This window comes from Aptenodytes patagonicus, chromosome 18 (genome assembly GCF_965638725.1).
Source record: "Aptenodytes patagonicus chromosome 18, bAptPat1.pri.cur, whole genome shotgun sequence".
Taxonomy (NCBI): domain Eukaryota; kingdom Metazoa; phylum Chordata; class Aves; order Sphenisciformes; family Spheniscidae; genus Aptenodytes; species Aptenodytes patagonicus.
Genome location: NC_134966.1, coordinates 1,068,771 through 1,081,259, shown reverse-complemented (window position 1 = coordinate 1,081,259; position 12,489 = coordinate 1,068,771). Strand labels below are relative to the sequence as shown.

General features: G+C 42.0%; 1 protein-coding gene across 15 annotated transcripts in view; it reads left to right on the top strand.

The window, feature by feature from the left end:
• The window catches only part of EXD3 (exonuclease 3'-5' domain containing 3), a 298,686-nt gene that overhangs the window by 111,063 nt on the left and 175,134 nt on the right, over positions 1-12,489 (top strand). For all 15 annotated transcript variants that reach the window (XM_076355652.1, XM_076355651.1, XM_076355658.1 and 12 more), the window contains 4 exons: positions 974-1,027; positions 1,575-1,714; positions 2,501-2,601; positions 9,833-9,906. In XM_076355652.1, the coding sequence (XP_076211767.1) occupies positions 974-1,027; positions 1,575-1,714; positions 2,501-2,601; positions 9,833-9,906 (369 nt within the window). The remainder of the gene's footprint in view (positions 1-973; positions 1,028-1,574; positions 1,715-2,500; positions 2,602-9,832; positions 9,907-12,489) is intronic.

Genomic DNA, 12,489 nt, shown 5'->3' with positions numbered 1-12,489 from the left:
ACTTGATGTAAAACATCCTTGTTACCTAGTTCACAATTACGTCAGTACTAACACATAAATGCTAGAAGGCTCCTTGCTCTTATTACTCTATTTACTGGAACAATACACTATGTTAGAGAAAGCCAGTATATGCTTACTCTGTATAAGATCCAAGTATTCTCCCACACTACAGAAATTAGACACTATAAACTGCTTAAAATCCTAATTAGTTTATATGCCTCCCAAGCAATGCACAGTTAGATCTTAATAGATTTTTGTAATCACCAAGCTGGGACAGGGTAGGCAATGGCTGAACCAGTTCTTCTCGCGGTCTGAGTTGCTGCAGTTCACCATAGCAGAGTTTCCTCTTCTGCAGAAGATACTGATTTGGAGTCAATTTGTGAACATGGCAGGTTTTGGCTTATCAAAGAGTTGTAGATACCACAAAAGGGAAAGATACAGTTCGTACCATCTTTCTGATTGTGGTGAACCTTAGCACTTTCAGGGGTGTGGAGCTATGCAGAATTTATAAAAACTAAGATCTCTTGATTTCAGGGTCTTTCAAATCTTGAGTTGCTTTCACAAAATGGAACCATTTTACAAAATTTAAAAGGCACAGCAAGGTGGATAAAGTTAACTCAGAAAGGTCAGGGTTTTTTTTACAATTATATTGATAGAAAATATCCATCTTAGCTGATTTTGTCCAAGCACTTTACTTTCTCTCTCTCTTTCTGCCAGACAACTTGATCTTTAATTTTTGCTCCAGGGTATGCTGCTGCTCGGAATATGCAACTCTGCCAGGAGTGCTCTTGTACATTTCCAAGTGGAATGTATGTGGCCAAATGTTTATATGATTTGTACTTGAAAATTTAACAGAAATAATTAACACATTAAAAATTTGTATAATAGCATACACACTTCGCTTTGGAATAAAGCCCATTTATCCACTGTGTTGTTCTCCTCCTAAATACACAACTTTTTTTGTATTTTCTAGGCAGCCATACTGAGTATTAAGCTAAAATTACAGCCAGATCAAGATGTGGAGAAGGTGAGTCATTTCCTCTGCAGGCTTCTCTGTCATCAGATCCACCTTTTGTTAAGCAGGAGATCCATCAAGGCCCTCCAAGTTGTGCTGCCTTTCACTTGAGGCTTTACTTTGTTCCCAAGAAGTAACTGCTGCATTTCTGATGTGCCTTTACATATAGGGAAGTGACAGAGTGTATTTTGTTAGGCCCCATTACAGCTTACTGGACTGTTTTTCTAGCTGCAGCCACTGTTATAAAAAATTCTAGCTGTGTTCTTGACAAATGGTTATCACTATGATGGAGTTTAGTGCTTTTGCTGTCTTGAAGCTTTGCTAATATTTGTGTTGAAAATGTCACATCACTCTTTTAGGCAGCACTGCTTGATTAAGCAGGGAGTTTGTGACTTGCTTGCCATGTCTGAGCAGCAGGGAATGGGACAGCCCTCTGCCAGGTTTCAGTCTGCAATGTCATGGACCTCTCCCATGCCTTCTGTGTGCTGCAGCGCTCAGTCTGCGGAACATCGTGATCAAAGGCAGGGCATAGTGCTTTAAATGTAATTTCTTCTCCTAGATGTGTACGCCGCTACTGCTCCAAGATAAAACTAACTTGGTGGAAGATTATGTGGGAGAATATCCTGAGCTCCAGAGCAAGCTCTTGCAGATCCTGGACACGTGGTGTGAACCTGGTTTTAATATCAGAGACATCACAAGGTAGAAACACTTGTTGGCTGGGGCCAGCTTGCTGTCAGAGGACAGTATGTTCTCTGGTTGTCTATCTAAGATCATTTCTCAGTATAATGGAGTGCAATATATTTACTTTTCAGCTGAGAAAGGGGAAATTCTGGCGTCTGTGCCAGAGTCTTCTCAAACACCTCAGCCCGTAAGGCAGAGGTATCATTCCTATTGACAGATGCTCAGTTCCTGCCAGGAGAGAGGAGTGCAAAATGAAAACTGTGCAGTAGATCTTAGCAATATAACAATATCAAAGCTTCCTCCAGGAGGTTGTAGCAATCAGACCCTCGTGCTTTGCTGCAGACAAGCGTGAGTTTCAGTATCGGTTGTACAGGTTTTGCAGGAAGATAAGACTGTGATGAAGTGGCAGAAAGACATCAGATGCAAGTGGGCTCATGAAATAGTTGTGTGTGTTTTAATTTATAAATTGCCTCTCACTAGAATAGCTCCTGTCAGTCACAAAGCCAACAGTACGGTCAAACTCACAGTGTAGATGCAATAGTTGCAGTCTTAGTTCTGAAAAAAGATGAGGGAATTGCTCGCTTTCTCTTTAAAATAAGCCTCTGGACTTGCTTCAGTCATTGACTGGGAAATTTGTGTGGTTGTATTGTTGGCTTTTTGCTATAACTCAGGAAAGGTAGGGGACTGCTCTTACCAACACCTAGCAAATCCTAATACCTCTATTGTTAAATATCTGCTATTTGGGAAACATACCTTAGGCGATTCCACAGATGTTTATTTCTGATTTTGTTTATTTGCTTACAGACAATATCAAGGCCTGTCCAGGTACAAACCAGATAAATTTAACCGCAAAATGCTAAGCAAGCTGGTCTTCAGGCTCCTAGACCGATTTAATGTAGATCCAGGTATGTGATATTGCAACATATTGTGGAGTTATCTCACCAACAAAGAACAGATGAAGTCAATTTGTCTTCTTCCATGTTCAGCAAGGAATCTCTGCTGTAATTTATCATGGGGAGTTTCAGGGTTTAATTAATGATACTGGAAAACAAAGCTGGTAAGTTATGGGAATTATCACTTTGTGCTGTTGAAGAATGAAGTGCTTGTAACTAATAGACTGCTTCTTCCATGATATGAAATAAATCTTGACATCAGAATGGCTCTCTGTAAACACGTGGTGGTCAGCTTTGAGTTACGACTCCATTCCACTCACATAAGAGGCAAGTCATTACTCATCTGGGGATCTGTTTTCTTGAGTTACGGCTCCGTCAGCTGGGAAGAGATAACCCTTGGGAAGCAGGAGCCTCGCAGCCCTTCATATTCTTTTCGTAAACTAGGGTTGGTGGTAGGGAAGTTTAAGGCTCTTGCAGCCTTCCGAGAGAAGTAACACATTTTACATCACTGACTAGATCTGCTTCACTACCAGTTATCTAACAAAATCTACTTTGTTTTGCTTTGCTTGTTAGCGGGGACTGTTGATCTTTTTTTCTTCTCTTTGGGACCTTGTGTCAGACACCTTTAGGTGCGCCGTTAGGTTTTGCCCTGCAAAGCTTTCCATCATCAGCCCAAGATATGCAATTGTCTTTTCTTGGACTGAAAAGTGTTTTCTAACCACAAATTGTGGGCTTATTACACCTGGCAGCAACGCTATTTTGCATATTAATCTTCACATCTTCAGACTGGTGTTCAAAAGTTAATAAGATAATCCCTACAAACCCTCATTGGAGGATAAGTAAATATAATTGAACTTAGCACATTGGTGTGAAAGCTGAGGCATATGGGGGGTGATTTATTTAAAATCTAAAACATTCCCAGGAGTTTACTAGTCTTCAGTAATTTTTCCTCCTTTACAAGTTTGGTCATTCAGTAGGCTGTATTGTCTTTTATGATCTGTAAAGAGAATTGAGTTTTTCCCCTTTCCTTATGAAAGATCCACCAAGGGTGTGATACTGACTGTAGAGGTGAAATAGTATAACTGTTCACATGCAAAATCCTGAGAAATTAAAAAAAAAAAATAGCCTAGGAGAGGAGCATGTAGCTGTTGATCTCAGGTGCTTTCTGTGGGATGGTAGTGTGCCTCAGCCTGGTGATAGTGTCCCAGATGTTGTAGCTGCCGATAATAATGGCCAGATCTTGCTGGTCCTCCACAACACATTCACTGGCAAGGAGGTTCCTTGAGGTAGATACAGATCCCATTCCTGCCTGCGCTTCCAGAGAGTGATTTATCCCATGCGAACTGCAGTGCCTGCAGTGCAGGATAAGTCCCTTTCTAGAGAGAGCTGTCCACCTCTATTGATGTGAGAGGGGATGTGGGCCACTGATTTAGACAAGATGCCAGATTTGGGGCAGCTAAAACCAGTGTTGGATGACTCTCATAGTCCCATATATTAAAGTAGGTGTTTATTTTTTGCATAATATCACATGTAATTCAGAGCAAGACTTCACACTTTGCTAAACTGTGGCTGTCTTAGTCTCCTGTGAAACGCTTTGGAAGGGGATGAATGCCTACAGAGGAATTTCTGCCTTAGTGCTGGTCCTGCTTGAACTGAGTTGGGAAATGGTGGCAGTTGGAATAACATGGCTTTCCTCTTCTTCCCACCTCTCTCCCCTTCCTCTGAATTTCTGGGTGTTCTTTCTCCATTCTTTAGTGGAAGTAAATCTGACTGAGGAAAGAGCATACAAAAAGGAAGCAGGCTGGGTAAAACATACAGATTAAAAAAACCCCTAATTTCTCTTGTTCTGAACAGCTCCACCAAAAGCAAGCAGTGAGGTAAAACTCACACTTCTTGTTACCTAACCTGATTGTGGGCTTGTTCAATGCTGTAGTCTTCTGCTGCTTTCTGTCTCCTCTTCACTCATGACTCCTACTCGCTGAAAGAGGCTGAGAGCAGCAGCAGAAGAGGGAAGTGGCTTTCGGTGAGAAAGGCTGGAGGAGGACAGGGTTTCTTGGTATGAGAAGGCAAACTTGTATGTGACTCAGTTCTTGCAGTTCCAAATCTACTTTCATACTTCATTACCTGAGCTCACTCTTAACCACTCTCAGTAAATTTCACTGTCTGCTAAGCAAAACTTAGGTGTTGATCAGCCATTAAGATTTGAAATACTCCTTGGAACTGCCAGTCTTAAATTTCAGAGCCAGACAGGAGGTGGCCCAATATAAAAAAGATCTGGAACCTCGGGAAAAAAAAAGCCATCATCTTAGATTAGTCCACCTCTTCTTTTTCTGAACTGTATTCCAGTATTCCTGTTAACACACAGTGCATGGTAGGTGGAAGATTTTCTGCCGAGACCCAAAGGTGTCCCAATAAACTGTGTGTAGATTCCATTTAGTTAGCTTTATTGGGGAGGGAAGAAGTTGGGCAGAAATGGCATGTGATTGGGGAAATGGAGTTTTATAGAGTCTTTTCTAACACATGGATCAATATGGTCTGGTTTAACGAGCCTGTGGCTTTTGCAGGCTAATTACTTAATATTCTTTGGAGACCCTGTGAGATTGACTTAGATTTACAAATGCAAGTTTCAGTCAAAACAGTTCTCAGAGTTGAGGGAACGGACCCTACCTAGGTTTGAAATGGTTGAGTCTATTTTCTGTTGTGTTTTTGCACAGCCAGTATACCACAGAGAGTTCAGTGGCGTTTTTCATTGAAAATTCATTGGGTATGAGGTAGAAATGATACCACTCTGAAAAGTATAACTGTCCTCATATATTGGGCCTTAATGCCTATATGACAATAAAGCAGATAATAGTGGTGTTGATAGAAAAGAGGTGGTAATTGAATGCACAGTTAACAGTTGTCATCCTGTAGCAGTGTAATAAATTAGCTGAGCACCTTAAGTTTTGAATGCTATGAACATGTTTTTCCCATAGTCTTTACAAAGTTTTTTCAGCATAAACTAAGAGAAATGTTTCTCTTCATTTGACCACCAGGTTAACCTTTTGGTTTAACCTTTAATGTCAATCTGGTGTGAATCTTCCTTATTAAGCCCCAGAATTGATTTGTGAGATCAAGCGTTATCACTCCCTTAGCGTTGGGGCAGTAGAGGGCAGACGAGGGCTGCTCAGCAGTCTGTGCATCTGCTCAGGTAAGTCACAACTGTCCTCAAACTTCATCAGGTCTGCGAGAGCTGCAAGCACATCGCAGGGCAGTCACCAGGGAGAGCTCCAGCAGGGACTCATGGGAGTCTGCACTAGGCACTTTCAAAAGATGCTGTGTTAGAGAGACAGGAATGGCTGCTATGACTTTACAGGAATGCCTTTGGAAGGAGGGAATTTCAAATGTTTTTACCTTTTCCTCGTTAAAACAGAGCAGAAGGTTATTCCTTTCCTTTACATTTGCTTTACAAGGGTTGTTTCCCCCTACTTCCATGGTGATTTTCCTTCAGAGTTTTTTAGCTCTCGTGTTAAATACCAGCACATCTCGACTGGTAGTGGTAGTACTCATAGCACTGTGACTGAGAAGAACCTCTAGGCTTAGACATCAGAAGACAGGAGCCATCCATTCCTGAGGTTGCAGTGGCTGCAGAGTCAAGGTGCTAAGGAGGAGGGGACTGAACATTCCAGGGTCCTTTCTGGGGACCTTACCTTCTCAGCTACATTTTTGTCTACTGAAGTACAGGTAGTAGAATATGATCTCCTCTAGACCAAGACAAGCTGGCCAGCAGCTCCAGGCTTTTCATTGGAAAAGCTGACACCACCCTTGCAGTTCTGAGCATGAATTCATCATATCCAGACACATGTCTGAAGACCACACGAGAGCATTTTTTCCTTTAGGTGTAGATCGAAACCCTTGTGCTGTGCTCTCTGTTCTTCCTCCAGTCAGCTAGTGCTCCAGGCAGCAAAGCTAGCAGGTAGCTCAGGGGTTTGGAGGTAGTCTGGGGCTTCTGCTGTTTCACCTTCCTTTCTGAGGACCACTGACCCTGACCTGTAGTGGCACAAAGCATTTTATGAGAGACACTAATGCATCTTTGAGGCTAAAACAAAAAGAGGTTTTCTTGAGTCTGGCCCTACCCTCCACTGATTCGCACTTAGGGACTAATCTCACAATACACTGAGAGACTAATGCACAGCTTGCATCTCATCAGATTCCCCAGCAATCCTTAGCAATACCAGGGTAAAAGCCTCTAGCGTTTCAGGTACCCTGATTTTATTAAAAAAAGGCTTCATCCCTAAACAAAGTATGCTTTGTCTGGGACCTTCTGTTCTGCCAGGACAGGGTGAAGGAGTCTCATTGTGAATGGAAGTCAAGCTCTCAGGGCAGTGTAAAGAGAGGATTGGGTCCACATCCCAGCTCAGGAGGCATCACGTATCACCTGGGAGTGGTAGCCATGGACCACACCTAAAAATATATTGCACCATGTCCCTAGTAGGCACATCTTACCGATGTTACACGAGTGAAATAAGTGTGTATTGTGGGTTTCATACCCTGCGTGACAAATAGATTTCATTTTTACTTCCTCTGTGCTAATAGCCATTAACTCTCTGCTAACGGCTGAGAGCAGACTGGATTTTTTGCTTCTGAGTCAGTCCCAGATGTGAAATGTAGTTCAGATGAAGCACTGTTGTGGTGCAACTGCCAGGTTAAGAGTGAACACATGCCCAAAGAGGTGCTATCATAGTGTTATACCGTTTGTATTCCACTAGTGCTCCACAGCCCAGTCATGATCCCAAAACCCCACTGTACAAACACTGAATAGAAGGGCGATCCCTGTTCTGAAAAGCTTAGGACGTTGTCTGTTGCTCTGACCAACAGAACATTGGTTTTGGCTCAGGAGACCTGAGTTCAGACTCCTGTTCACTCAGCTATGTGTTTGACCTTCAGTAAGTTGCTCTGCCCTGAAGTGCTTTGATTTCTGCAAATATAAGGTGTAGATGGTCATGAAACTGCAGGGAAAAGGTCTGGCAAAGATGTTGCAGTACCACCTGCGTCACCCTTCTGCCCCAAAGCCAGAGGAGCTCCTTCTGTTATTTCTGATATACGTGGAATGTGGAACCTATTCTTACAGACCTCCAAGGTGGAAAGTTTACCATCTTCTGTACAACCTATGCCAGTTCTTTTCTAGCCTTGCCATTAGATTTTTGTTGATTTTTTCCTCCAAAAGGCTATATGGAATTTCTCTTGCCTTTATGGCTTTTGGTAGATGCATCTCATGTTTTACTTTGGACTCTTTGATTCTATGTGTTTGTGCTGTTCTTTTGTATGTGTGTGATCCAGTTTCCATGTTCTTTTAACTTCCTTCTTGGGTTTGAGATCAGTAAAAACTTCTGATTTAGCAGTTAGGTCTCTTACTTCACTTCCAATTTTTCCATTGCCAGCTCTTCTTAACTCCTTTTCCCCTTATAAATCATTTTGACATGAAATCTTATCTGCCAGTTCTCTGAGTTTATTGAAGTCCATTTTGTTGTTTTTATTTTGCTGTTCTTCCTTTCCTTAGAGCTTTGAACTCTTCATTTTATTGTCTTTTTTACCAAGTTACCTTTCATCCTCACATTTTCGATTAGTCCTTCTCTGTTTTTTTATAATAAAATATAGAAAACTGGTTTCAAACTCAGTTCCTTTGCTCCATCAGAATACAGAATGTCACTAGTGCCTTCAAAAATGTTCCAGTCCATCTGTGTTCCTCTGTCCTACTTTCAGCACAGATAGCTGGGCACTTAAAATCCCTCAGTTCTGCCAAGTCCTGTGCTTTGGATATTTCCTCTAAAAGCTCAAAGAAAAAAACGTTCAATGGATCTTTTTGGTGACCTAGAGCAGTCATGCCGTGTTTCTTTCTGAAGTGCTTTGAAATCTTTAAGTTAGGTGGTGATATTACTAATTTTTATGTTGATCTTACCTTCTTGAAGAGTGTTGCTTTCCATGAGTTGAGGATCTTTCCTCCAGATATTGGGATAATATCCATTGGAAAGATCACCATATTTATTGGGATAATATCCTGCGGGATAATTGCAATAATTTCTTTAGATCCTTTGAGGGCAAAGATATCTTGTCACACTGCGGAAGATTAACTTAAAAATAACAGCTTTAAACATTTCTTTTTGAGATGGAAATGTTCAAGTTATGAAGTGATGCTTCAAGAGACTTTGAGAAGCTGCAGTATCCAGTGGTACATCAATTCATATCCCTCTGATTCCAGCACCTGGTATTCAGAGATCTTTCTTCATTCTCGCAGTTTTTAATCCTTGGGCATGCCATGCGTGGGGCATGGAGAATGCTAAGCTCCGAGGCCCTTTGAGTGGGTAACACTAGTTTCTCCCGGTGTACGCTGATTCAAGGGAGGCTGCAGAGAATTTTCACTCTACTGTTTTCTGTTACCATTTCTGATTGCTGGTCCTGCTCCTTCCGACTACCAGTGAGGTGGTTTTAGCCACTGAAACCCCAATGAAGGCTTTGGTTAAATCTTTCCTTGTACATGCATACAAGCATCTGGCAAGAACTGACAGATACGTATGCTAATCCTAGTTAATGTATTTTATCGTCTGCATTTATCTCTCTTTGCACTGGATTTCACAACAAGGTGCTATGAGAAGATCTTGTTTTTTGCAGTTGTAATGAGGCATATCTAATGAAGATGACAGTAATAAAAATAATAACAACAACTGTTGCTTGCTAGCTCAGCAAAACAATAGTCACCTCCCTCTTTGTATGGATATGGAGTCTCTTTCATGGATATATATTTTATCGGTTAAACTTTAGCCACAAGTTTACATCCTGAGCAACATGTTCAAAACTGCTTCAATGAATTAACAGCACAGGTTCCAATTAAATCAAAAAGAATGCAGCCTCTAGAGACTGGAGGTGGTGCATGTATGAGGATGCTACCTAATTAAAGGTGTGAAGTCATTGGCTGTGAAGCACATTGAACCAGCAAGTGGATCATGTCATTCAAGGGTGGTAGAACCAGAGATATCAGAACCGAGGATTAGCATTGCTAATCATGGCTGAAAGTGTAAATAAGAGTTTATGGTTTAGATAAGCTGACAATGTGTGTGTCTGTCCGTCATTGTTCCAAGTGTGATGGCACCCTGCCTTCCACATACCGAGTTTGAAATTGGGGAAGGAAAAATGTAATGTCTAGACAGTAACACTTCAAGGAAGTTCAGCTATGTTGTATACTTAAATGTCTTTTTCCTTCTTTTAGCTCTCTGCCCTAATGTCATAAATCAGCGGCACTTGAGAACTCTGCATTACCTCTTTTACAAGAGATTTGTTGAGGTACGTTTCTGTATTGTGTGGCATGGGTGTGAATGAGGCTTTGTTTATTTTGCATTTTGAATAACATAATTGATATGATTGAAATGTATTGATAGTATATGAGCAAGTTTTCATTGTGATGATTATTGTATAGAAATGCATTGGATCTGCCATTGGACCTGTTTTTTCTGTGAGTGAATAGTTTGTGTGTCCATTCATATTCTAATGACTGGGAGTCATGATTGCTCAGACCTGGATGCTTGTTCACCTCAGCAACCTCAGCAGTGTTCTGAGACACATGTAGGTAGGTCAGGGTGTGCTCTCCATACATTCAGTTTCTCTCAGCCATCCCAAGTAAGCAGGAGCATACTGGCTAAAGAGTTTTTTTGTGTTTTTGTTTTTTGAGGGGTTTGTGTGTTGGGTTTTTTTTAAGAACACTACGTTTTAGGCATTCCACGTTGGTGGGTTCTTTGTAGGCACTTTGCTTTTGTACTTGTGGCCTGACTGTGGTAGGTATGGCCCAAACCTGCCACAGAAGCATTTTTGTGCTAACAGCCTTGTTACTGCTGAGCAAAATGGTAGTACTTTCAGCTCCTGAACCACTCTTTGAACTAACATTACTTTTGTCCAGCCTCCAAATTCTCTTTCCAAATACGCTGGTACTTGACCTGGCACTGAGGGCTTGTAGAAATAAGAAGATGCCATTAATTCTTTCTACAGAGCAGGTTTCTAGGAGGCAGCTTGGAGGTTGACTGTCTGCAGATTTACTTGACTATGGTTTCTCCTCCCCTCTCATGAGTGTACTGAGCCAAGTCATTGCCCTTTGGATGCTCTTGAGCACACTGCGTTGGGGAGCACGTTTCTCCTCTTGTTAACCGGGCAGTTTTGGTGCTTCTCTTGAAGCATTATCATCATTATCCTGTGCCTGGAGACTTTGCTGGAGATTGTACCAGCTGAGAGTAGGTTTTTGTTCTGTCTCTTCTGGAAAAAACAGCTTACACTTGTTGTATCCAGGTGTATCAATTGGACTGTGAAGGACAAGGACCACAAGAGACTGAATATGATAGCGAAATGTTTCCATTTCTTGAATTTTGAATTATCAAGCTGTATTTGCCAAACATGGAGTGGTGTTTCATCTGTAGTTCATAGAAGACTTTCTCCTTGTCGATACAAGAGGCTTTTTTAACAGAGTTTTAACAGAGCCCAACAGGTTCTTCAGATGTTCCTACGGTACTATTGAGCCAGTCTTCAGAGAGCCAGTTTTCAGGAAATGAGCCACCTCCTCCAGAAGTGCCTGTTCTTTTGTTCAAAAGAGGATACATTTGATGTTCTGACAGAAGAAGGCAGATGCATGCGTTTTTTCTGATCCTCCCCACCCCCCAGTACTTTGAACACGAAGATGGGGTTGAGTGGTGGTCATCTGACAACACAGTTCTGGCACAGCCAGTTCTGCTTCCAAGACCTCCTGATCCATCAGCGAAGGCTCTGATCTGTCTTTGCTGCCTGCCAGATCCACTGACGGAAGACCTGGGGAGGGTCGAGCATTTCAATGTCCTGCATCTCAAAGCTTTAATGTTGGATGACATCATTCTACAGAGCTTGGTCATCTGCAGTGAGAGAGGAGAAAGCATTTATCCAAGTGTATTTATTTAGCACAGTGGAATGGATTCTTGATCTGTCTGCTCTCTCTGGCCTTCCACTTCCTTTGTTTTGGAGTATTTGCTTGATTTAAAATATCCAAGCTGGCCAGTTACTTCCATTAAGGTACATTTGGCAGCTGTTTCTGGACACAGTCCCTTCTTCTGAGAGCTCTTTGGTGTTCTCTGTTTACCATTCTCAGCTGTGTATGAGGTCTGGTTAAATGGCTCCTTTATCTCACTAGTATTTAAATTACATGCTTGTATATCTCAAAGATGTTTTCTTTGAGGCTCTTACTCCCTGTTTGCTCTTGTACCTTTCCATAAAAGTGGCACTAGTAATCATTGTTACTTCTGCCAGAAGTGGGGGTGAGGCTCAGGCCTCGGTGGCTGGTCCATCTCATGCAGCCTGTGTTCTTGGCAGAGTGGAGAGTAGGTCCCATCCCGAGTTTCTCCCCAAGGCTGGCTCTGAACTACATTGGAACGGGGATATTAACTTAGCAGTTTCCTCGCCCAGACCTCGTGATTCCAGAGGATTTTTCATGACTTGGCTGTTGAGAAAAGTTTGTATTTTTATATTCTGAAGGCTTAGCCTGCAGATGATCCCTGAGATCCCTTCCTTTACCAGAGCCTATGGGGATGGCTCTCCGCTGGGCTAGCTGTTGAGGTGAACAGTCTATGGACATATTGCAAATCTGAGGTAAAGGCAACAGCAATGATCCATACATTCCACCAGACCATGGCCTGTTTCAGCTTTGCTCAGCGATGTCTCTGTCCTTGCAAGAGCACCATGTGAGCTTTGAGGCATTCAGAAATGCTGCATAACAATACTTTGCAGACTGTTGTTACGGTGATTAGTTTTCTGCAAATGAGCCCAGGACCCAGCTCCGGGTAATAACGAGAGTTCAGGCTACTGCTGGGTAAGAGCCTGCCATTGCCTGTGTACTTTGATTGCATATGAATTTTT